Source organism: Salvelinus fontinalis, chromosome 2 (genome assembly GCF_029448725.1).
Source record: "Salvelinus fontinalis isolate EN_2023a chromosome 2, ASM2944872v1, whole genome shotgun sequence".
NCBI lineage: Eukaryota > Metazoa > Chordata > Actinopteri > Salmoniformes > Salmonidae > Salvelinus > Salvelinus fontinalis.
Window position 1 is genome coordinate 63,800,724 of NC_074666.1, and position 27,474 is coordinate 63,828,197.

The window sequence follows — 27,474 nt, forward strand, 5'->3', positions numbered from 1 at the left end:
TGTGATTGGCAGACATGATCAGCAGAGATAGTACCATGGATAAGACACAAGTTTTGATTGGTTTACAGATTAGTACCCAGCGGCGTTTGCCTGTCCAGCTAGCAAACATAAAAGTGTTTAGAAGAAAACTTAATTTTTTTGATACTGCCAACAAACGGAAATGTATTCAGAAGAATATAAATATATAATATATAAAAACCAGCTCCTCTCTGGACAAGATCGATCATCTCAAAAACTAACGCAGATAGCTTTCTATGGTCCACCACCTAGAGTGGCTCCAGTCAATTTGAGTGGCTCCGTGAGCTAACTGATTGTGCCACAGACAAATCGTTAGTGTGCGGCTGAGGCCCAGTCAATGCGACAACAGGAGCCTTCTTTTTGTTGACCAATAAGTAGGCTGAACCATTAGAATGCAATTTTGTGTGGGCCCAATTGAACATTTCCAGGGGGAAACTATTGTGAAACACTGTCATTTCACTACTACTTTAGATATATTGAAGACATTTTCTGAAATTACAATGCAAAAATAATTACATGTAGCTCCTATTTCAAATATCTGGATGTCCGACAAAGATGTATGATACTATATGAATATGGAAAATATTTCAAATCCCATCCCTCATTGAAACACATTGGCCGTATCTGAATACCCATGCTAGCCTACTACATACTTAAACTGCATACTCATTTCAGCGTTTGATCTAGAATAATTCACTCAGCTTTTCCAACTCAGCTGTTTGACAACACCTGCTAATCAGATAAATTGATGGGCTGTACCAAAATGAACGAATGGTGGGAGTCAACGCAATCACGCATTAGATTATGCATTCGGAGTACTATTTTCGAAATTTCACATACTATAAAACTACTATTTAGTACGCTCTTATGGGTATTCGGACATGGGCATTGTTTATTTTCCATTGAAAAAATGTAAAAGCATATGCTAGAGGGCATTGATGTAGAGGGCAGATCATTGGGGGGTGGTCGGCATTTACCTCTCCTCTACTATTTGGGCGTGCGAGATCAAGTGCCCAGGCCTAGTATATGTGTGGTCTCAATGAAATAGAGTAGGTTGCCTATGGAAGTTATCTTTCAAAGGAAACCACATATGATTTGACTGTAGTTTACTACAGTGTCTGTCAATTAATGTTGTTAATGGAAAGAAGTGGAGGGCGCTCAACCAACATGAGTCGAGGTACAATCAAAAGATTGGATCATTGAAAAGGCGCAACACACGCATATGCTACCATGGTTTATAGCCTTTTCATTTTCAATAAATATTGATTACCCATTTATCTGTGTCCGCCTGCAAATCGTCCTCCTAAAAGTTAGGTAATATCCTATATGCAAAACGTAGCTCAAGAGAAAGTGCTAGTTCAGTAGCCATACAAGTGAGATCAGGTGCGCGTGAGGTCTCAATTAAGTAGAATTGGCTATAGCCTTTGCATGAGCAGAGAAGCACGAGGCAGTTATCTTTCCAAAGACATGTACTTCTTAAATATGATTAGGCTATAATTTACTATATCGCTTAGAGATATATATTGAACACCCATATTTGCATCCAGGGCTGGCTCTAGCCTTTAGGGGGCCCTAAGCGAGATTTAGTTGAGGGGCCCCCCACCTCATGGCAAAACATTTTAGTAGCCCCACTCTTGGCACATATGCTAAAGTAACATTGTGGGACTGCGGGTGGATTCAGGACCAGTTTTTCTGGTAGCGGGTGGAAGTCAGACAGAAAGCCAGGGTGTGTGGGCAGTGCAGTATGAAAAGCTGCAAGAGCGGAATGAATAAATCAGTTCTGCACAGACTTCTATATTGATGCACTGCAGCACAAGTGTTATACAATGAGGAAAGTGATGAAGTGTCTGTGGTAAATGGTTGTTTTCTCTGAGTGTTTTCTAAATGCTAGGAGGTGCATGCATGTACCCTGTGAACAGCTTTCAGTTCCTCCTTCAGAGAGTTGGTCTCCTGTTTGAGGCACTGCAGCTCTGTGTCCCTGACCCGTAGGATCACCTGCAGCACAACACAACAAATGGAGGTTAAAAAATAGACATGAGTGTTAAGATAATTTGTCAATGGAGGTTTAATAATAATAATAATGAAATGTACCCTTTGGAGTGCCGTCCATATAATTTTTTATGGATTTATGGTAGTATGAATTCTGCTATAATGTGAGTACCTTCAGTTCATAGAGGTCTTTTCCCTGTAAGGCAGTGGCCGGTTCCTCGCTGAGAAGGGAGTGCTTGCAAGAGATCTCCTCGGTCAGCCTCTGAGTCAGCTCCTGAGGAGAGGGGGATGAGTGTCAGACACCAACATCAAAGAAGCTTCCCTTTTGCCAACCATCCATGTTGAGTCTAAGAACACTTTGGTGTTCTACTACATGAAAATAAAAAAAAATCTCAATAATTTCCCTCGAGATCATAATTTAAAAAAATGTATTATCCTTTATTTAAACAGAGGAAACAAGCTGAGACAGAGTATATTTTACAGTTGTGCCCTGTGATACAACAATAAAAACAACACAGCAATTAATACGAATTTAAAACCAAACAAAATTATAACATATAAAAAGTACAAGATGGAGATTAAAAAGATTAAAATAAATAAACTTCTATAAGAAAAACACACATTGCAAAAAGCAATCACAATTTATAATAAAATGTTCATGTAATGCGCATTTAAACTGTATTACAAGCACCAAAACATCTAATGGGAGTTCTCTCTGCAATTCATTCAATGAGTGTGGAGCATGATATTCAAATGCCGTTTTGCCTAACTCAGAGTGAATACTGTATCTTTCAGATTCTGTGCACATTTTCTTTTTTTATTTAATACTTTAGACAAATGTGATTTTCAGTTTAGCGACATCTCCTCCCAGGGTTTTCTGTGTGTCAATCACTGAGGTAAATAATTAACTGGAGACAGCATTAGAAGATGGCTAACCTCGTTACCAGACACTTTCTGACAAATCTGCAGAAGTTCTGGTGGACTATTACATCAAACATGGCCTGAAAGTTAAACTAAATTATTAGGATTTCCATCATCCTAATCGAGGTGTAGATTACATCTGACATTCCAGTGTTCAAACTTGTAAACAAGGCTCCATGGGATTTCTCTTAATGCGACTCCACGCAGCGAATGGCAATGTCTGCTTTACTGTGGGTATAATGCGAGTAGCCACTTGTGAATTTGACAGCTCTAACACAGTTCCACCTCTGACAAGGCCAAAACGACCGCTATGCGGATGTCGGTATGAGCTCATCTGATTGAATAAAGTCCTTAAAGGGGAACAATGCCAATTTTCGGGAAATTTCTAAAAGTACCTAAACCTCTCTGACTCAATGTTGGACTGTCTGTCACAGTGCATTGCTCTCTCACACAGGGAGAGCGAGGTAGAGCTAGGTCACAGTGTTATGCCCCCCTCCCCCCTCACTGCAGCGCTACTATGTGCTAGATATAACTTTGTGGAATAACACGGGTCATGGGTTCACAATTGTACCTTTTCTAAAATCTCTGCCAAGCAGGGAAAAAAAACTGCCTGTGGGCTTACAGCACATGCAACAACACACACAAGGGAACTCCTCAAACACTACACCTGTCTGTAACCAGCAGTTTTCAAAATGCAGACATCAAGTATAATATTTCAAGTCAACCTAAATAATATTTCAAGTCAACCTAAAATATCATTGTGATTGAGTCCATTATACAATTGGTATTATCTAATGCAACAATTACTCATGTAAAGAAAACAGAGAGCATGTTAAAAAAAAAAAAAAAATATATATATATATATATATATATATATATATATATATATATATATATATATATATTTTACAGGAAGCAAACATGGAATGACTGTGAAATATGAAGGTCTGTATAGTGACGATGTAGAGTGAAGGTGTCTCTGTTTTCATCCCTCTCTGTACCCTGGTGCAGTGGAACAATTATTAATTCTGGATAGCTGAACTCCTGTTATAATAGTGAAAGGACATACATGTGTCAGGACCCGGTGAGAGAAACAGTCACTAATAGTTGGCAGAACCCAGAAGATGAGGCAGACTCAGCAGTACTAGAGATGATGATTTAATAAAAGGACAAGATCTTCAGGCAAAGAATATAAATCCACCACGTCCAAAATAAAGCCAAGAGGCACAAAATGGATATCCTCCAAAATACAAAGAAACTCCACAAAGTGGTAAAAACAGCAGGGAAAAACAAACCTCAAAAGACTACTCAAAAAATACACAAGAACTAAACCAGAGAACCTCTGGAAAATCCAATAAGAGAACTATATGTTTCACACAAAAAGGCTTGGGCTGGGGCTGGGTGCTAACATACAAACACTGAGCAAAGAACTGAGGAACACACAGGGTTTAAATACTAACAAGGGAACGACACACAGGTGCAAACAATAAAAGAGCAAGGAAAAAACAAAAGGTTCAAAAAAGGTGCAATAGGGACATCGTGACAAAAACCAGAACAGTCCTGGCCAAAACCTGACAACATGTCTATGGGACAGTTTTCCAAACATCAAACAATCACAGTGGGCTGAGTTTTTCTAATCAGGTCACATAGTTTTAAAAATCTTTAGACCTTCGGGGGGATGAATAGAGACACAGTGTCAGGGTTGTGTGAGGAGAATGTTTGGAGTCAAACGCAGGAAGCAGGTCTGAGCGAAAACCACAGAGTCTTTACTCAAAATATGTGCACAATTCCATACAATGGAAAGAAACAAATACGAACACGTATCGACATCAACACCTAACGTACAAACAATCACGGACAAACATCAATGAAAGACAGAGTGGTTAAATAGGGAACATGATGGAAGGAATTGATACCAGGTGTGTACAATACAGACAAAACAAAACGAAACTGAAAAATAGATCGATGGTGACTAGAAGGCCGGCGACGTCGACCGCCGAACACCACCCGAACAAGGAGAAGGGCCGACCTCGGCGGAAGTCGTGACACACAGAGACAACTGCAGTTGGACAATATAAAAAATAGGGCTGATCTTGCTTTATGCAGGGTTGCATCGTTTAGTATGCACTTGTAATTAACAAGTTATTCAGTCTGTCATCACTATGTTGATAGATTCATTTCAGTCAATAATTTGGGATGAAAGGTCTAGGTAACCTAGCCAGCCGACACTTGGCTATAAACCAAATTTGTTCACATTCACAATTTGTCCTCTCACAAATAAATGGGCTTATATAGTGAAATACATGATTTAATGGTTGTTTCCTCTGGCCAGAGGGGACAGGGCACATTTGTATTTGTATTTATTATGGATCCCCTACCACATATCTACATTAGGTGGGGGTTTTAATGTACACTGTGCTGGGGGCCATTATGGCTAGGCTGAAGAGCAAGTGGGCAGGCATTGTAACGGAGACCTACATGGGCTTCTTCTGCCACTGTTAAGTAAAACCACCTATTCCACTACTTCTTCGTCATCATATTTCAATGTATTACCGTCCCTGTGTGTAAACCTCCGTGAAAGAGGCATGCCGCTAGACTTGCAGGGGGACTTTGGAGGGCTCCGGACAGTGCTCTGGGTCCGGGGGACTCATCTCCAGAGACCTCTCAGGGTCCTCGGCTGTCAGGGGGGTTGGCAGCGAGGGAGCTGGGATGCCTCCTCTTCCCCACATTTGGAATCCAAACCAGTAGATTAATGTCTGTTCATAAAATCAAGTGCGAGACAGACCTGGTGTGTTTTTAAATACTTTGTGCTAAGTGCTCTCACAAAGTATTCACAGCCCTTGACTTTTTCCACATTTTATTTGTCATTTTTTGGTCAACGAGCTACACAAAATACTCTGTCAAAGTGGAAGAAGAATTATAACATTTGTAAAAGAATTATGAAAAATAAAACACTCTTGATTAGATAAGTATTCAACCCCCTGAGTAAATACATGTTAGAATTACCTTTGGCAGTGATTACAGCTGTGAGTTTTTCGGGGAAAGTCTCTAATAGCTTTGCACACCTGCATTGTACAATATTTACACATTATTCTTTTTTAGATTCTTCTAGCTCTGTCAAGTTGGTGGTTGTTGATCATCGCTAGACAGACATGTTCAATTCTTGCCATAGATGATAAAGCTTATTTAAGTCAAAACTGCAACTAGGCCAATCAGGAACATTCAATTTTGTCTTGTTAACCAACTCCAGTGTATATTTGGCCTTGTGTTTAGGTTATTGTCGTGCTGAAATGTGAATTTGTCTCCCAGTGTCTGTTGGAAAGCAGACTGAACCAGGTTTTCCTCTAAGATTTTGCCTGTGCTTAGCTCCATTCTGTTTATCTTTACCCCTAAAACAACCTCCCAAGTCCTTGCCAATGACAAGCATACCCATAACATAATGCAGCTACCACCATGCTTGAAAATATGAAGAGTGGTACTAAGTGATGTGTTGTTGGATTTGCCCCAAGCATAACACTTTGTATTCAGGACAAAGTTAATTTCTTTGCCACATTTTTAGCAGTTATACTTTAGTGCCTTGTTGCAAACTGGATGCATGTTTTGGAAAATGTTTATTCTGTACAAGCTTCCTTCTTTTCACTCTGTCAATTAGGTTAGTATTGTGGAGTAACTAAAATGTTGTTGATCCATCTTCAGTTTTCTCCTATCACAGCCATTAAACTCTGTAACTGTTTTAAAGTCAACATTGGTCCTCATGGTGAAATCCCTGAGCGGTTTTCTTCCTCTCCAGCAACTGAGTTAGGAAGGACGCATGTATCTTTGTAGTGACTGGGTGTATTGATACACCATCCAAAGTGTAATTCATATCTTTACCATGCTCAAAGGGATATTCAATGTCTGCTTTTTTTATATACCCATCAACCTTCTTTGCGAGGCATTGGAAAACCTTCCTGGTCTTTGTGGTTGAATCTGTGTTTGAAATGCACTGTTCGACTGAGGGACCTTACAGATAATTGTATGTGTGGAGTACAGAGATGAGGTAGTCATTCAAAAATCATGTTAACACTATTATTGCACACATAGTGAGTCAATGCAACGTATTATGTGACTTGTTAAGCAGATTTTTCTCCTGAACTTATTCAGGCTTGCTATAACAATTGGGTTGAATACTCATTTCAGCTTTTAATTTTTAATACAAGCTATGTTTTTTTATACATAAAATCAAATCAAAATGTATTGGTCACATACACATGGTTAGCAGATGTTAATGCGAGTGTAGCGAATTCCACTGACATTGTGGGGCATTGTGTGTAGGCCAGTGACACAAAATCTCAATGTAATCTATTTTAAATCAGGCTGTAACACAACCTGTGTTATAGCCTGTCTCCATTTAATGTTATTTCAACTGACTGTGAACACATTGGACAATAGTGCAATATTGCCTACTTGTATTTACTCTTTTTTTACTCTCCCAAGGCATGGTGTAGCACTTGCCACCCTCCCAGCTTTCCACCAGCCTGTACTGGAAACTACATTCCCTCCAAGGTGCTTCTCTCCTGGCTATCATACCGGTAATATGACCAATGTTGCGTTGCTGTTTTGATGGGCCCCAGCATTTAAATCGCATGAGTAAGTCACCGCTCTCTCCTTGCTGTTGTTAAGCTGTTGAGTTTTCTGCCTTGGCTTATTATGTAACTTGTTAAGCACATTTTTACTCGTGAACTTATTTAGGCTTTCTATAACAAAGGAGTTGATACTTATTGACAAAAGACATTTCAACTTTTAACTTTTAATTCATTTGTAAACATTTCGAAAAACATAATTAATCTTTGACAATATGGGGTATTGTGTGACCAACAATCTCAATTTAATCAATTTTAAATTCAGGCTGTAACAACAAAATGTGGGAAAAGTCAAGGGGTGTGAATATTTTCTGAAAGCACTGTATATGATATCACAAATGTGAAAATGATACAAGACTGTAAATGATAGACAACCCTCGCACTGGTTGGTTTCAAATACTAGTGTTAGGTAAAATTACTCTTCACAAAAGCTTGTATTCTGTTTTATCTGCAGATGCATATAACCTTGCCCTAAGAGATATCTGTAGACTCAGTGTAATGCTTGTCGGAAGGATGAGACCAAGGTGCAGCGTGGTACGTGTTCATGATTCTTTATTAAATCTGAACACAAACAAAACAACAAAAGAACAACAAACGTCACCTTCAGTAGGCTACGCAGAGCTAACAAAAAACAACATCCCACAACCTAAGGTGGCAAAACATGCTGCCTAAGTATGATTACCAATCAGAGACAACGATAGACAGCTGTCCCTGATTGAGAACCATACCCGGCCCAAAAAAAACATAGGGAAACTCAAACGTGAGCTGCCCAGTAACGCGAGCCTACCAGACGTGCTAAACGCCTATTATTCTCGCTTTGAGGCAAGCAACACTGAATCATGCATGAGAGCACCAGCTGTTCTGGATGACTGTGATAACGCTCTCGGTAGCCAATGTGATAAAAACCTTTAAACAGGTCAACATTCACAAAGCCGCTGGGCCAGATGGATTACCAGGATTTGTACTTAAAGCATGCTCTGACCAACTGTCAAGGGTCTTCACTGACATTTTCAACCTCTCCCTGACTGAGTCTGTAATAAATCTACTTTGTGCATGACACAAGTCATTTGTCCAACAATTGTTTACAGACAGATTATTTCACTTATAATTCACTGTATCACAATTCCAGTGGGTCAGAAGTTTACATACACTAAGTTGACTGTGCCTTAAACAGCTTGGAAAATTCCAGAAAATTATGTCATGGCTTTAGAAGCTTCTGATAGGCTAATTGACATCATTTGAGTCAGTTGGAGGTGTACCTGTGGATGTCTTTCAAGGCCTACCTTCAAACTCAGTGCCTCTTTGCATAACATTAATGGGAAAATCTAAAGAAATCAGCCAAGACCTCAGAAAAAAATTGTAGACCTCCACAAATCTGGTTCATCTTTGGGAGCAATTTCTAAACGCCTGAAGGTACTACGTTCATCTGTACAAACAATAGTACGCAAGTATAAACACCATGGGACCACGCAGCCGTCATACCGCTCAGGAAGGAGACGAGTTCTGTCTCCTAGAGATGAACGTACTTTTGTGCGAAAAGTGCAAATCAATTCCAAAACAACAGCAAAGGACCTTGTGAAGATGCTGGAAGAAACAGGTACAAAAGTATCTATATCCACAGTCAAACGAGTCCTATATCGACATAACCTGAATGGCCTATCAACAAGGAAGAAGTCCCTGCTCCAAAACCGCCATAAAAAAGCCAGACTGGTTTGCAACTGCACATGGAGACAAAGATCGTACTTTTTGGAGAAATGTCCTCTGGTCTAAAGAAACACTGAAACACGGGGGTGACAGCATCATATTGTGGGGGTGCTTTGCTGCAGGAGGGACTGGTGCACTTCATAAAATATGGATTACCAGGTTGTGTACTCAAAGCATGCTCTGACCAACAGTCAAGTGTCTTCACTGACATTTTTAACCTCTACCTGACTGAGTCTGTAATATCTACTTGTTTCATGCAGACCACCATAGACCCTGTGCCCAAGGAAGCGAAGGTAACCTGCCTAAATGATTACAGCCACATGGCACTCACGTCGGTAGCCATGAAGTGCTTTGAAATGCTGGTCATGGCTCACATCAACAGCATCCTCCCGGTTACCCTAGACCCACTCCAATTCGCATACAGCCCCAACAGATCCACAGATGATGCAATCTCAATCGCACTCCACACTGCCCTTTCCCACCTGGACAAAAGGAACACCTATGTGAGAATGCTATTCATTGACAGCTCAGCGTTCAACACCATAGTGCTCTCAAAGCTCATCACTAAGCTAAGGACGCTGGGACTAAACACCTCCCTCTCTAACTGGATCCTGGATTTCCTGACAGGCCGCCCCCCAGGTGGTAAGGGTAGGTAACAACACATCCGCAACATTGATCCTCAACACGGGGGCCCCTCAGGGGTGCGTGCTCTGTCCCCTCCTGTACTCCCTGTTCACTCATGACTTTACGGCCAGGCATGACTCCAACACCATCATTAAGTTTGCCGATGACACAACAGTGGTAAGCCTGATCAACAACAAGACTGACCTTCTCCCTGTAGGCTGAAACCTGGCCGTGTGGTGCCAGGACAACAACCTCTCCCTCAACATGATCAAGACAAAGGAGATGATTGTGGACTACAGGAAAAGGAGGACCGAGCACACCCCCATTCTCATCGATGGGGCTGTAGAGGAGCACGTTGAGAGCTTCAAGTTCCTTGGTGTCCGACAAACTAACATGGTCCAAGCACACCAAGACAGTCGTGAAGAGGGCACGACAGAACCTATTCCCCCTCAAGAGAATGAAAATATTTGGCATGGGTCAACAGATCCTCAAAAGGTTCTACAGCTGCACCATCGACAGCATCCTGACTTGTTGCATCACTGTCTGGTATGGCTACTGCTCGGCCTCCGACCATAAGACACTACAGAGGGTAGTGTGTACGGCCCAGTACATCAGTGGGGCCAAGCTTCCTGCCATCCAAGACCTCTATACCAGGCGGTGTCAGAGGAAGGCCCTAAAAATTGTCAAAGGCTCCAGCCACCCTAGTCATAGACTGTTCTCTCTGCTACCGCATGACAAGTGGTACTGGAGCGCCAAGTCTAGGACCAAGAGGCTCCTAAAAAGATTCTACCCCAAGCCATACGACTCCTGAACATCTAATCAAATGGCTACCCAGACTATTTGCATTGTCCCCCCTCTTTTACACTGCTGCTACAGTACTCTCTGTTAATATCTATGCATAGCCACTTTAATAACTCTACCTACATGTAAATATTACCTCAATTACCTCGACTAACTGGTGCTTCCACACATTGACTCTGTACCGGTACCCTCTGTATATAGCCTCGCAATTGTTATTTTACTGCAGCTCTTTAATGATTTGTTACTTTTAATTCCTAATCTTATTTTTTAAACTGCATTGTTGTCACGCTCTGACCTTAGATATCTCTGTGTTCTTTATATTTTGGTTAGGTCAGGGTGTGACGAGGGTGGGTATGCTAGTTTTTGTATGTCTAGGGGTTTTGTAGGTCTAGGTATTTGTATGTCTATGGTGGCCTGATATGGTTCCCAATCAGAGGCAGCTGTTTATCGTTGTCTCTGATTGGGGATAATATTTAGGTAGCCATTTTCCCTTTTGTGTTCGTGGGTTCTTGTCTATGTGTCAGCACTTGTTTTGTATAGCTTCATGTGTCGTTTTGTTATTTTGGTTAGTTTGTTCAGTGTTCATTCTAATTATATTAAAGAATGTACGCATACCACGCTGCGCCTTGGTCCGATTCATACGACGAACGTGACAGAAGCACCCACCACAAAAGGACCAAGCAGCGTGTTAATGAGGAGCGGACATCCTGGGCTCGGGAGAAAGATGAGTGGAGGACATCCTGGACCTGGGAGGAGGTAATGGCAGGGGACAAGACCTTGCCATGGAAGCAGGTGGAGATGGCGCAGGAGGAACGGCGACGATACGAGGGGACACGGTTAGCGAGAGGCAGCCCCAAGAAACATTTTTGGGCACACGAGAAGATTGGTTGAGAAAGGTTGGAGACCTGAGCCAACTCCTTATGCTTACCGTGGGGAGCATGTAACTGGTCAGGCACTGTGTTATGCAGAGATGCGCACGGTGTCTCCAGTTCGCATTCATAGCCCGGTGCGCTCAATTCTCCTCGCATTTGCCGGGCTAGAATGGGCATCCAGCCAGGACGGATGGTGCCGGCTCAGCGCTCCTGGTCTCCAGTATACCTCCTTGGACCAGGATATCCTGCGCCGGCTCTGCGTACTGTGTCTATGGTGCGTCTGCACAGCCCAGTGCGTCCTGTGCCTCCTCTCCGCACTCGCCCTGAGATGCGTGTCATCAGCCCGGTACCACCAGTTCCGGCACCACGCATCAGGCCTCCAGTGCGCTTCCACAGTCCAGTACGGCCTGTGCCTCTTCCCCGCACTCGTCCTGAGGTGCGTGTCCTCAGCCTGGTACTACCAGTTCCGGCACCACGCATCAGGCCTCCAGTGCACTTCCACAGTCCAGAGCTTCCGGCGACAGTACCCAGTCCAGAGCTATAGACAGGTCATATTGCCTTTCCAAATAATGTCCAATCACTTGAATTTACAACAGGTGGACTCCAATCTAGTTGTAGAAACAGCTCAAGGATGATCAACGAAAACAGGATGCACCTGAGCACAATTTCGAGTTTCATAGCAAAGGGTCTGAAAATGTATGTAAATAAGGTATTTCTGTTTTTTATTTCTAATATATTTGCAAAAAATTTGAAAACCTGTTTTCGGTTTGTTATTATGGGGTATTGTGTGTAGATTGCTGAGTTTAAAAAAAAGAATAAAGCTGTAACAAAACGTTGAATAAGTCAAGGGGTCTGAATAGTTTCCGAAGTCACTGTATATGCCATATCTCACAATCGATTGGCGTTACCCGAAAAAAAAACATGTTCACTGTGATAGTATGTATATTTTTTCATAGATCTGTGTTATTCCACAGAGTTATATCTAGAGCATAGTAGTGCTGCAGTGAGGCGGAGGGGCGCAGCTGGGATGTAGCTCTACTTAGCTCTAATAGAGCGAGAGAGCTGTGCACTGTGACAGCCAGTCCAGCACTGAGTCAGAGGTTTAGGTACTTTGACAAATCTCAGAAATGTGCTGTTCCCCTTTAATCTACCAATGAATCATCTCCCACAGCACCTTCCCCCACTTGCCTCTCTGTTGTATCGGTCTGACTTTTTGGCAATAAAGAGATTGTGTTTGTAAGTCTTATTAGGATAGTTTCCACCGCAAGTGCGACACACATCGACCATTGATTTGAAGGTTGTAGTCTTTCTTCTTCTCGGTGAAGCCATTAGCTAGCTATATATGGCTAGCTAACTGTGTCCTTTGCTAGTTGGCTAGCTGGAAGGTAGGGCAGATAGTTATTTTTCTCTTTGAGGCCAGTGGGAATCAGTAAAACCCGAAACCACTCAATCGCCCCTACCAACTCACTCAGAGGGTCTTCCGTTGTCACGTGTTGCTGACCAAACTCAAAGAGTGACTTCCAGAGGGTGGTGAGAGGAACAATAAACCCATCAACTTCAGGATGTTCCACTTTTAACCTGTCTGGCACCGGGGTTCCGCTAGTGGAACGTGGAATGTTCCCACATTCCACTGAAAAGGCAGAGCGCGAAATTCAAAAAATATTTTTGAGAAATATTTAACTTTCACACATTAACAAGTCCAATACAGCAAATGAAAGATACACATCTTGTGAATCCAGTCAACATGTCCGATTTTTTAAATGTTTTACAGCGAAAACACCACGTATATTTATGTTAGCTCACCACCAAATACAAAAAAGGACAGACATTTTTCGCAGCACAGGTAGCATGCACAAAGCCAACCTAACTAACCAAGAACCAACCAAACTAACCAAGAAACAACTTCATCAGATGACAGTCTTATAACATGTTATACAATAAATCTATGTTTTGTTCGAAAAATGTGCATATTTGAGGTATAAATCAGTTTTACATTGCAGCTACCATCACAGCTACCGTCAGAAATAGCACCGAAGCAGCCAGAGTAATTACAGACACCAACGTCAAATACCTAAATACTCATCATAAAACATTTCAGAAAAATCGATGGTGTACAGCAAATTAAAGACAAACATCTTGTGAATCCAGCCAATATTTCCGATTTTTTAAGTGTTTTACAGCGAAAACACAATATAGCATTATATTAGCTTACTACAATAGCCTACCACACTACCGCATTCATTCATCAAGGCACGTTAGCGATAGCAATAGGCACGTTAGCGATAGCGAATAAACCAGCAAAAGATATAAATTTTCACTAACCTTCATAAACCTTCATCAGATGACAGTCCTATAACATCAGGTTATACATACACTTATGTTTTGTTCGAAAATGTGCATATTTAGAGCTGAAATCAGTGGTTATACATTGTGCTAACGTAGCATATTTTTCCCAGAATGTGCGGATATTTTTATGACACAACTATTCTGACCAAATAACTATTCATAAACGTTACTAGAAAATACATGTTGTATAGGAAATGATAGATACACTAGTTCTTAACCTGTTGGGGATGGGGGCGCTGTTTAGACTATTTATGCTAATTTGGCTAATTTTTTAAACGGCTTCCCACAAAATCCTTGATCGTACAATATGCATATTATTATTATTATTGGATAGAAAACAGTCTATAGTTTCTATAGGAGTTGAAATTTTGTCTCTAAGTGGAACAGAGCCCATTCTACAGCAATTTCCCTGACATGGAGTCAGATTTGAGAAATGTTGGCCACTCTTCTGAAGTCAGTTAAAAGGGCACTGTCGTTGCTATGACTATACGGACACTTCTTACGTCTTCCCCTGGATGCCTTTACGTGATGACGATTCCAACGGGGTCGATTGCGCGTTCACAGGCCCTACAAATGAAAAAACCCTGAAGCTAGTCATTCTTTGGGAGCTGCGTCATGAGCCTAGAGGACACCGGCGCGCACCTGTTCCAAGCGTTAGTTTAGCCTGTTATATTTCTCCGGTCATCTTTTCACTCGTTATAGGAGTTAAAAACATCATAAGGTAGTTAATTTAAAGCGTTTTATAGCAATTTATATCCGTTTAGTGCGATTTTGGGACATTTATTTTTGCAACGATGTGAAAAGTTGGGCACGCTTTTCAGTTCATCCCGAACGCAGTTGACATTTCCACATGGCAAGAGGACAGCTTTCCACCAAAAGACGATTTCTCCCAAGAAAGGATCCTTTGCCCAAGATACTGATGGAAGAACAGCTCAAGGTAGGACATTTTTATTATGATAAATCGTGTTTCTGTCGAAACATTTTAGTGGCTTAGGACGCCATGTTTTTTGACGTAGCTTCGCTTGGCGCAAACTGTATTGAAAAGTAAGGATAAATTAAAAAATGTAATAACGCAATTGTATTAAGAATTAAATTGTCTATCAATCCCTGTCCACCCTATATTTTTTAGTCACGTTTATGAGTATTTATGTATAAGAGTAGATCACTGTCTAAGTGGCGCAAGGACTTTTTCTTTACCAGCTTGTCTACATTTCACATTGTCTAACCATGATTTTGGTGGCTAAATATAAACATTTTCGATCAAACTGTATATGCATGTTGTAATGTGATGTTACAGGAGTGTCATCGGAAGAATTCTGAGAAGGTTAGTGAAAAAATTAATATATTTTGGCGATGTTGACTTTTATCGCTCACTTTGGCTAGAATCAATGCTGGGCTGCTAATTGCTATGTGCTAAGCTAATATAACGATTTATTGTGTTTTCGCTGTAAGACACTTAGAAAATCTGAAATATTGTCTGTATTCACAGGATCTGTGTCTTTCGATTCGTGTATGCTGTGTATTTTTACGAAATGTTTGATGATTAGTAGTTAGGTAAACACGTTGCTCATTGTAATTATTCTAGTCCATTTGTGATGGTGGGTGCAATTGTAAACTATGCCATCTACCTGAAATATGCACTTTTTTCTAACAAAACCTATCCCATACCATAAATATGTTATCAGACTGTCATCTAATGAGTTTTTTTGTTGGTTAGGGGCTATAAATATCTTAGTTTAGCTGAATTGGTGATGGCTACTGGTGTTGGTGGACAAATAAAAGATGGTGGATTATGCTAATGTGTTTTTAGGTAATAGATGTACATCTTTACATATTGTGTCTTCCCTGTAAAACATTTTAAAAATCGGAAATGTTGACTGGATTCACAAGATCTGTGTCTTTCATTAGCTGTATTGGACTTTAATGTGTGAAAGTTAAATATTTAAAAAAAAATTTTTTTGTGAATTTCGCGGCACTGGTTTTTCAGTGGGGGGGGGGGGGGTGTGCCGCTAGCGCCACGCTGATCCTAGACAGGTTAATGCAATCGCCGTGTTAGAATTCTAAAAATAACTTCATTACGACATCCAGCTTAGTTATAGCGAGAGAGTGCCCAAAATCTGGGCGCAAACTACTATTTCACATGTTCGACAGATATATGAAATAGCATCATAAAATGGGTCCTACTTTTGATGATCTTCCATCAGAATGTTGTACAAGGGGTCCTTTGTCCAGAACAATCGTTGTTTGGTTTTAGAATGTCCTCTTCTCCAGTCAATTAGCACGGAAAGCTAGCAAAGTAGCGCGAACCTCTCCTTCCTGAACAAAGGCACACAACGCAACTCGCCTAACGTCCCGAATAAATTTCAATAATCTAATAAAACTAAATTGAAAAAACATACTTTACGATGATATTGTCACATTTATCAAATAAAATCAAAGCCGGAATTATTAGTCGTCTATAACGACAGCTTTTCAGAAGGCAATACCAGGTACCTTCTCGCGCGCTCCAGAAAACAGGAAACTGGTGACACGTCATGCCGAGAGCTTTAATTCGACCCCAGATCAAGTTAAACACTCCATTTCTTCTCTCACTGCCTGTCGACATCTAGTGGAAGACGTATGAAGTGCATGTATACTAATAAATATCAAGGACATTTATAGGCAGGCCCTAGAACAGAGCATCGATTTCAGATTTTCCACTTCCTGGTCAGGAAGTTTGCTGCAAAAAGGGTTCTGTTTTACTCACAGATATAATTCAAACGGTTTTAGAAACTAGAGAGTGTTTCCTATCCAATAGTAATAATAATATGCATATTGTACGAGCAAGAATTGAGTACGAGGCCGTTTAAATTAGGCACGATTTTCCCCCAAAGTGAAAACAGCGCCCTCTGTCCTCAGTAAAACAAGCATGAAAATCGAATTATCAAGTTGAATTACTACGTCCATTGAATTACTCAAATAATTGTAGCTGTTCACAAAGATGATGATTAGGAATTGTTGTATTTTACTTCCCTATTAGAATTGTCTTTTTGGGCCAGACTTCAGTTAAACTGCAACACCAAAGCTGACCTGTAGGTACAGTCGAAAGCGTGCTTCGAGACCGGAACCCTGGGGCCAATGGGCCTCCTGTTGCCAGCTCACTTCACGGCAGATTTTTTCGAACTCAAACCAGGTCTGCCGAATAAACGCAACCCAGGTCTGGTGGTCGTTGATCTAAACTGGCCCACTGGGTGAGTACATGCAGTGTACTGTATGGGTGTCTGGTAGTGTCTTGCCTGCTTGTGGATGCTGAGCACCTGGTTCTCCCTCTGGCACTGTAGCAGGGCCTGTCTCTCGGCCTCCAGGGCCTGATTCTGCTGGGCGCACTCCAGGCACTTCTGGGAGTACTGGCCCGACAACACCTCCAGCTCCCTGTGCAGAGACCGGCGCTCAACTCTGGACGATGGGGCAAAGGGGAAGGTCGGCAGTTATACAAAGGTGCATGTACTTTGCATTGAAACATACATGTAACACTCACACACACACAGTGCATGCATGCACACACAAACTTTAAAAAAGCCAGGTGCGTGAATACAAAAAACACCCAGATAAGAAAGAGATATACAGTCTCAGTCAAACGTTTGGACACATCTACTCATTCCAGGGTTTTTCTTTTTTTTACTATTTTCTACATTGTAGAATAATTGTGAAGACATCAAAACTATTAAATAACACATATGGAATCATGTAGTAACCAAAAAAATATTAAACAAATCTAAATATAATTTATTGTCACGATCGTCTAATGAATTAACAGACCAAGGCGCAGCGTACGTAGAGTTCCACATGTTTATTAAATGAAACTCGCAAAAACAATAAAGAGCCACGAAACGGGACGTTCTGTAGAGCTCACAGGAATCAACACAAAAACAAGATCCCACAAAAACCAGTGGGGAAATGGCTGCCTAAATATGATCCCCAATCAGAGGCAGCTGTTTATCGTTGTCTCTGATTGGGGATCATATTTAGGCAACCATACCAGGCCAACATAGAAAATATTAACCTAGATAGGAACACCCCCCTAGTCACACCTCAACCTAACCAAAAGAGAGAATAACAAGGCTCTCTATGGTCAGGGCGTGACATTTATATTTGTGATTCTTCAAATTATTCACCCTTTGCCTTGATGACAGCTTTGCACACACTCATATACACTGTGGCAGTGTCCGAATAACCATTATTGCGTTCTAAATAGTAGGCATTTTGGGTATGCAAAAAAAGAACGTTTTATAGTATATTAAATTTGGAAAATGTAGTGCTTTAAATGCCAGGATGTCATACTCATTTCAGCTTCTCATCTAGTAGATTTCACTGTACACTATTAAGGAAGAGAATCGTCTTTAGAAACGTGTGTTTGACAACAGCTGATAATCAGCTGAGGAGACACGCTGTACCAAAATTAATGAATGGTGGGAATCAACGCAATTGTGCATTAGATGATGGATTCTCAGTAGGATGAGCCTAGTATGATGATATTTGTTGCTTACTGCATTTGTTTTTAGTAAACAGTACGTTCTAGTATGCAGTTTAAGTAAGTAGTAGGCAAGCCAGATTTCTTTTTCACATAGTCACTCACTCATGCTGGGAGCGAAGGTCCGTGATGTCAGAGCTCCCTCCACTCTGACCCCACTCCAGCTCCTCCCGATGAGCATTCCTGATTGCCTCAATCGCTACACACAGGCCACAAACACAGGAAGTGAACAGACATGTTGCCACATGCCCCCCTCCCCCCCATCCCACTTCTAGGGGCATGTTCAGCAGGACACAACGTTGTGAAACATTCAGATGGAAATATGCTAAGTGGAACAAACATGCCACTCTAAGGAATCATGTTGGCTCTATTCATTTGAGTCAGCAACTTTTGACCATGATTGGCTACAGAACATGGGCCAGATGTTTTACCTGCGACAGTGGCAGCTGTCTCCTCCTCCAGTAGGCAGTCTCTCTCCTGCAGGAGGGAGGCCACCTCCCTCTGGTGCTGCCGTTGCAGATCCCCCACCAGCTTCTGGTGCACCTCCTCCATGGCAGTGAAGCCACGCTCACAGGAAACCTGCAGGGTATGAATTTCACACTTATATGTGTATACTTTTTACCCTGTTTGGGATAGGGGGCAGTATTTTCACGTCCGGATGAAAAGTGTGCCCAAAGTAAACTGCCTGCTACTCAGGCCCAGAAGCTAGGATATGCATATAATTGGTATATTTGGATAGACAACACTCTAAAGTTTCTAAAACTGTTAAAATTATGTCTGAGTATAACACAACTTATTTGGCAGGCGAAACCCCGAGGGCAAACCATCCACGATTTTTGTTTTTGAGGTGACAGTGTTTTAAATGGGTTTTCTATGTGGATCTAGATTTCTAAGGCACTTGCTTGCAGTTCCTATCACTTCCACTGGATGTCAACAGTCTTTAGAAATTGGTTGATGTTTTTCCTTTGAGTAATGTATGGCTGTTCAGAACGAGGGTCGAGTTTAGTGTACTGTTGTGGTTGGGGCGTGCGACCTGAACGCTTGCTCCACATTGTTTTCGTTCTGTATTGAACACAGTTTATCCCGTCATAAATTTGATCGATTATTTGTGTTAAAAAATACCTAAAGTTGTATTAGGAATGTTGTTTGAAATGTTTGGATCAAGATTACAGGTAACTTATTAGATATTTTGTAGTCATGTTGCGCGAGTTGGAACCGGCTTTTTTCTGAGTCAAACGCGCCAAATAAATGGACATTTTGGAGATATAACGACGGAATTTATCAAACAAAAATACCATTTATGATGTTTATGGGACATATTGGAGTGCCAACAGAAGAAGATCTTCAAAGGTAAGGCATGAATTATATCGTTATTTCTGAGTTTTGTGTCGCGCCTGGCGGGTTGAATTATGATTGTCATGTGTTTGTTTGATGGGGTGCTGTCCTCTGATAATAGCATGGTTTGCTTTCGACGTAAAGCCTTTTTGAAATCTAACACGGTGGCTAGAATAACAAGAAGTTAAGCTTTAACTTCTCTGGGGCAGGTGGGATGCAAACGTCCCACCGGCCAATAGCCAGGGGAAATACAGCGTGTCATATTCAAATAACATGATATAAAAATCAAACTTTCATTAATTCACACATGTAAGATACCAAATTAAAGCTACACTCATTGTGATTCCAGCTAACATGTCAGATTTCAAAAAGGCTTTTCGGCGAAAGCACAAAATGCTATTATCTGATGATAGCACAACAGTAAACAAAGAGAGTAGCATAATTCAACACTGCAAGCACGACACAAAACGCAGAAATAAAATATAAATCATGCCTTACCTTTGACGAAATTCTTTTGTTGGTGTAACGGATGTGAAATGGCTAGCTAGTTAGCGGGTACGCGCTAGTAGCATTTCAATCAGTTAGGTCACTTGCTCTGAGACTTTAAGTAGGGTTGCCCCTTGCTTTGCAAGGGCCGCGGCTTTTGTGGAGCGATGGGTAACGACTGTGCTTCGTGGGCGACCGTTGTTGATGTGTGCAGAGGGTCCCTGGTTCGCGCCCGTGTCGGGGCGAGGGGACGGTTTAAAGTTATACTGTTACATTGATGCTGTTGACCCGGATCACTGGTTGCTGCGGAAAAGGAGGAGGTTGAAAGGGAGGTGAGTGTAACGGATGTGAAATGGCTAGCTAGTTAGCGGGTACGCGCTAGTAGCATTTCAATCAGTTAGGTCACTTGCTCTGAGACTTTAAGTAGGGTTGCCCCTTGCTTTGCAAGGGCCGCGGCTTTTGTGGAGCGATGGGTAACGACTGTGCTTCGTGGGCGACCGTTGTTGATGTGTGCAGAGGGTCCCTGGTTCGCGCCCGTGTCGGGGCGAGGGGACGGTTTAAAGTTATACTGTTACATTGGCACTCCAATATGTCCCATAAACATCACAAATGGTCCTTTTGTTCGATTAATTCCGTCGATATATATCCAAAATGTCAATTTATTTGGACCGTTTCATCCAGAAAAACACAGCTTCCAACTTTCGCCAAGTCACTACAAAATATATCAAAAGTTACATGTAAACCTTACCAAAACATTTCAAACTACTTTTGTAATACAACGTTATGTATTTTTAAATGTTAATAATCGATCAATTTGAAGACGGGATGATCTGTGTTCAATACAAAAAGAAAACAAACTGAGGCAACTTTTTTCGTAACGTGACTATCTCAAAAAATGTACTTCATGTGACCCTCATTTACGATAGCCCTACTTCTTTCTTCACTACACAAAGGAATAACCTCAACCGATTTCCAAGGACTGGTGACTGTCACATTCCTGACCTATTTTTCCTTTTTTCTTTTATTTATTGAGTTGGGGTGGGTTGTCTTTGTGTGTTTTGTCTAGTTTAGGGTGTGTGTATTGTTTAAGGGTTTTTAGTATGTATGGGGTTGTGTTCAGTGTAGGTGTTTAGGAAAGTCTATGGTTGCCTGATTTGGTTCTCAATCAGAGACAGCTGTTTATTGTTGTCTCTGATTGGGAGCCATATTTAAGGCAGCCATAGGCTTTAGGTGTTTGTGGGTAATTGTCTATGTCTATGTTCTATGTTGCATGTGTGCACTTAGTTCTGTTTAGCTTCACGATCGTTTGTTTTGTTCATTTTGTAAGTGTTTGTTTTTTCCTTCATTAAAGAAGATGTATTTTTCACGCGCTGCGCCTTGGTCCTCTCTCTCTCAAGAAGACGATCGTGACAGTGACATCCAGTGGAAGCGGTAGGAACTGCAAGCAAGTCCATTAGAAATCTGGTGTCTCTAAGAAAACTAAATGAAAAGACAGTGACATCAAAAAAATACAAATTCTGAATGGTTTGTCCTCAGGGTTTTGCCTGCTACATAAGTTCTGTTATTCTCACAGACATTATTCAAACAGTTTTAGAAACTTCAGAGTGTTTTCTATCCAAATATACTAATAATATGCATATCTTATATTCTGGGGATGAGTAGTAAGCAGTTGAATTTTGGCATGCTATTTTTCCGAAAGTGAAAATGCTGCCCCCTGCCCTCAAGAAGTTAATTTGGTGTATTGCACAAAAAAATGAATTTCGCACTCACTCTTCCGCTAGCGGAACCCCTAGCCATATTAACGCCTACTTTTATGGAGTATTTGGTATGATGTTGGTACTGATGTGTATCAAAGCATTAGCATTTACAGTGCCTTCAGAAAGTATTCAGACCCCTTGACTTTTTCCAGATTGTGTTACATTACAGCCTTATTCTAAAAGTGATTAAGTATAAAACATTTCTCCGCCATCTACACACAATACCCCAAAATGACAAAGGGAAAACAGGTTTGTAGAAATTATTGCTAATTTATTACAAATAAAAAAACGAAATACCTTGATTGCATAAGTTTTCAGACCCTTTGCTATGAGAATCGAAATTGAGCTCAGGTGCATCCTGTTTTTATAGATCATCCTTGAGATGTTTCTACAACTTGATTAGAGTCCACCTGTGGTAAATTCAATTGATTGGACATGATTTGGAAAGGCACATACCTGTCTATATAAGGTCCCACAGTTGACAGTGCATGTCAGAGCAATAACCAAGCCATGCGGTCAAAGGAATTGTCCATAGAGCTCTGAGACAGGATTGTGTTGAAGGACATATCTGGGGAAGGGTATCAAAAAATGTCTGCAGCATTGAAGGTCCCCAAGAACACAGTGGCCTCCATCATTCTTAAATAGAAGAGGGTTGGAACCACCAAGACTCTTTCTAGAGCTGAGCAATCGGGGGAGAAGGGCCTTGGTCAAGGAGGTGACCAAGAACCCGGTTGTCACTCTGGAGCTCTGTCAGAGTTCCTCTGTGGAGATGGGAGAACCTTCCAGAAGGACAACCATCTCTGCAGTATACCACCAATCAGGCCATTATGGTAGAGTGGCCAGACGGAAGCCACTTCTCAGTAAAAGACAAAGGTACATCAAGGCTCTCAGACCATGAGAAACAAGATTCTCTGGTCTGATGAAACCAAGATTGAAGCCTTTGGCCTGAATGCCAAGTGTCACGTCTGGAAGAAAGCTGGCACCATCCCTACGGTGAAGCATTGTGGTGGCAGCATCATGCTGTGGGGATGTTTTTCAGCAGCAGGGACTGGGACACTAGTCAGGATTGAGGGACAGTTGAACAGAGCAAAGTACAGAGATCCTTGATGAAAACCTGCTCCATAGTGCTCAGGACCTCAGACTGGGGTTGACGTTCACCTTCCAACAGGACAACTACCCTAAGCACACAGCAAAGACAATGCAGAAGTGGCTTCGGAACAAGTCTCTTGTAACGCTTGTTCTCCTCCTCTTCGTCCGAAGAGGAGGAGTAGGGATCAGACCAAAATGCAGCGGGTTTTGAGAACATAATGAATTTATTCAACCACGAAGACGAACACGAAACAACACTTGGAATAATTACAAAATAACAAAACGAACGAAGACAGACCTGAAATAGAGAACTTACGTATAACACGAAGAACTCACGAACAGGAATAGACTACAAACAAAACGCTACAGTCCCGTGTGGTACGAACATACAATACAGACACGGAAGACAACCACCCACAAACAAACAGTGTGAACACCCTACCTTTATATGGTTCCCAATCAGAGGAAACGACAAACACCTGTCTCTGATTGAGAACCATATAAGGCTAATTACCAATGGCCTAAACATAGAAACACAAAACATAGAATGCCCACCCCAACTCACGCCCTGACCAACTAAACACATACAAAAATAACAGACAACAGGTCAGGAACATGACATCTCTGAATGTCCTTGAGTGGCCCAACAAGAGCCCGGACTTGAACCCGATTGAACATCTCTGGAGAGACATGAAAATAGCTGTGCAGTAACGCTACCCATCCAACCTGACAGATTTTGAGAGGATCTGCAAAGAAAAATGGAAGAAACTCCCCAAATACAGGTGTGCCAAGCTTGTAGCGTCATACCCAAGAAGACTCGATGCTGAAATCACTGCCAAAGTACTTTAACAAAGCACTCAGTAAAGGGTCTGAATACTTATGTAAATGTCATATTTCAGTTAAAATTTTAAATCAATTAGCAAAAATTCTAAAAAACAGATTTTGATTTGTTGTTATGGGGTATTGTGTGTAGATTGATGAGCGGGAAAAACAATTTAATACATTTTAGAATAATCCTGTAATGTAACACAATGTGGAAAAAGTCATGGGTCTGAATACTTTCCAAAGGCACTGTACATAAGTCAATGTGTTTGTGTAAACGTATTGGGTTTTTGAGTGGGGCTGTGTTGTACCTTGATGTTTTCAAGGTCTCTCTGATAAGCTTCCTTCATGGCAACTTCATCCCCTTCCAGATTCCGTCTCCCCGCCTCATCTTTCATGGTGTTTACCTGCGTCTCAAGCACATGGATTCGCTTCTTCATTGTTTCCATAGACACCATGTCTATTTTGCAGGCTTCATCAAGATTACATTTCTCTGCCGGCAGGGTGGAATCCAAGGTGAAGTCTGGGTAGAAGGTGGCTTTTTCGGGAGGAGTGTTAGGGGTGGTCTGTGATGAGCGGGACTCGTGTTGTGCATCTGTTGCAACACAGGCAGACTGAGCATGGTGGCTGTGCAGACGTATCATTTCCTCCTCGTGGATCTTCTGGAGCTCCTGCATCTTCCCTTGGAACTCCTCCTCCAGCTTCTGCACCTGCTCCTCGTGGCGATCCTCGATGCTCTCGATATCAGCTAGGAGTACACCAACCTTACGCCGGGTCTCGCTCTCTGCTGCAGCCCTCCCTTGCTCCACCTGCTCCAGCTTCTCCTTGAGGGCCTGGCTGTCCTCCTGCAGTCGCAACAGGGCGTGGCTAAAAGTGCGCCGGTCCTTGCTGAGCATGGCCTCTTGCTCCTGACACAGCGCCACTAGGCTGTCGAATGCCCCCTTGCACTGCTGCAGTTCCTGTTCGTGATCCAGCTGCAGGCGGCATGCCACGTAGGTCACCTGGGACTGGACCAGCACCTCCGGCCAGTACAGGGTCAAGTCCAGGGTTCCAACAGAGTCCGGGTCATCCAACCAGCGTCTACCTTTCGCTGCACTACTCTCCCCCTTTGAGCCATTGCTGCTGGGGATCTCCTGACAGAGTTGGTGCAAGACCTTGGCCCTTTTCCTCAGCTGGACTGCAAGACTTTCGGTCCAGTCGTGTTGTTTCTCTGCCTTGTCCCCACTCCAGACTGATTGGATCCTCTCCAGCAGGTTGTCTGTGAGGCCTCTGGATTTCAACTGGACCTGTTCCTCATAAGGAGCCAGCTCTGGAGGACTGACATCAGCCAGACCCCTGGCATGACCAGAGCTCAGATTGTTATCCCCAGCGCCGCCACACTGTTCCTCTGGCTGAGAGCTCCGCCACAGCTGCTCCCTGGTCGGGTTGTCAGAGTGCAGTTCTTCTTGTATCGGCTCTCCCTGGTTGCGATGCTGTAAGGTTAGAGAGATGTAAGCTAACTCTGCTCTGGCACAGACCCTGCCAATGGCGCTCTCCTCCGACTCAGTGTCGCCACCTACTGGTCCCCCACAATCCATTCCGAGGGCCATCCTTTTCAAAAGCACGTCGGCATACATGTGTGCCGAGTCACCTTTGTCTCCACCAAGGAGGGCTTCATTCTGGCAAAAAAAGGTATCTTGGCTCTGCATTGCCGACGCCATCTTCTCTAGCGTAGACGCTTCCAGGGCTAAAGCTCTACCCAATGTTTCCATTCCAGCTTCCTCTCCTTCTGGGCATGACATTGTGGCATACGTGTCTGTGCCCATTTGCTCAACCTTGTCCTCTGATAGTGTCTTGTCATCAATCAAGTCTTCCTCCTCCCTCTGAGCTCGGTGGCACTCGTGCCATTGCTCATCGGCAATTATTCCTCCTTGCCTGAGGCAGGCGGCAGCAGTGACCAGCTGCATCTCCAGGGCACAGAGCTCGGCTTCTAGGTCAGGGTTGCTACCTTCCCCAGGGTTCCTCCTCAGCAAGGCTTGGATCCTCTCTCTGCAGGCCTGCACACTGGCCAGGGCCGCCTGACACTGCCCACCCAGCACCCTGGTTCGGCCCTCCGTTTCCAGGGCGAAGCGCCTGCTCTGCTTGGCCTGGTTGTGAAGAAAGAGGCTAAGCCGCTGGGTAGCGGCCCGGCTCTGGGTGAGCTGGGAGAGGACGTGGGGGTTGGCGGCTGCACTGCTGCACCACTGACCTTGTGGCTCCTCCAGCCTCTGGGTGATGTCTCTCAATTTCTCCTCGGTCACATAAAGCTTGGTCTCCAGTACCTGGATCACTGACATGAACCTGTCTGGATCATCTCCAGCTGTAACGATGTACTGGTAGGCCGGGTCGACAGAACATGAGCCAGGTCCGGAGTGGCTTATGGCAGGGACGCTGCTGCAGTTTGTCTGTCCTCTGTCTGTATTGTAGGAGTGGTGGATGGTCTGGGTTTCCCGTGAATTCAGACCGCTGGATTTGATATTCAGTCTGTTGTCAGTCACTTTGAAGAGAGGAAGAGAGGAACAACAGGTGCATGCTTCCTTCACCTCACTCAGTTTCAGCTCCGTCTCTTCCAGGCTGCTCCCAAGGGCGGCCATCTTAACCAAGGCTTCACTCAGCTCCCGCTCCTTCCTGTCCAGCAGCCTCTTGTAGTCCTCCCTGGCATCGCTGGCTGCCGCCTCCCTCTCCTGCGCCTGTCCCAGGGCCCGCTGTAGCTCCTCTGAAACACTCTCGTAGGAGTGCTCCAGGTTGTAGAAGTCAGTTTCCTCCGTCTGTAGGCGTCTCTGCAGCTGAACCACCTCCCCGTCCGCCTCGGCCAGCTGGTTCTGCAGCTCTTGGCAGCGTCTCTCCAGCTGCTCCCCCTCCCCCTGTAGCCTCCCTATAGCCGCCAGCGTGCGGGCCAGCTCCTCCTGCAGCTGCTGCTGAGCCTCTTCCACCTCTCCTTCTCTGGCCCACGGCTGCCCCTGCCCCTTCCACAATGTCTCCGCTTGCTGTTCAGCCTTTTGCAGCTGCTCCTGCAGGTCCTGGGTCCGGCGTTCCGCCTGGGCCAGGTTGGCCCCCAGGCTTCTGCGTTCCCTGTCCTGGCTCTCCTGCAGGAGGCCCAGGTGCTTCTGCAGGCGCACCTCCTTCTCAGCCTGTGCCGCCTCTGTTGTTCTCATCTGGGCTGACACCTCTTGTAGTCGCTGGCGCAAACACTCCAACTCTTGCCGGTGGTCGTGCTCCACCTCCTCCCGCTGCTTCTGAGCGCTCTGACGCTCCTGCTGCAGCTCAGAGCGTGCCAAGGATGCAGCCTCCCCTGCGCTTAACGCCCGCGCCTGCAAGGCGATGAACTCGGCCCTCCGCTGCAGTTCAGCCTCACGCGCCTCCTCCTGGCTCCTCCTCTGGGCCTCCAGCTCGAACCGCAGGTCCTGGTTCAGCTTCTGAAGACGCTGCCACGCGCACGCCTGTGCGGAGGAGGACGGGTTGAAAGATGTGGGTAGGCCATTCTAAAAGAGAGTGATGGGAGATTTGGTTCCATTGTTATGGGGAAGCTAAACTAAGCGTACCTTAAGTATTATAAAGTA

General features: G+C 43.3%; 1 protein-coding gene across 1 annotated transcript in view; it reads right to left on the minus strand.

The window, feature by feature from the left end:
- The window catches only part of LOC129867201 (centrosome-associated protein CEP250-like), a 69,413-nt gene that overhangs the window by 26,828 nt on the left and 15,111 nt on the right, over window positions 1-27,474 (minus strand). Inside the window, exons 9-14 of the mRNA XM_055940442.1 lie at window positions 24,208-27,396; window positions 18,839-18,986; window positions 18,513-18,606; window positions 17,173-17,332; window positions 2,180-2,299; window positions 1,927-2,013 (exon numbers count right to left, since the gene is read on the minus strand). Coding sequence (XP_055796417.1) covers window positions 1,927-2,013; window positions 2,180-2,299; window positions 17,173-17,332; window positions 18,513-18,606; window positions 18,839-18,986; window positions 24,208-27,396 — 3,798 coding nt within the window. The remainder of the gene's footprint in view (window positions 1-1,926; window positions 2,014-2,179; window positions 2,300-17,172; window positions 17,333-18,512; window positions 18,607-18,838; window positions 18,987-24,207; window positions 27,397-27,474) is intronic.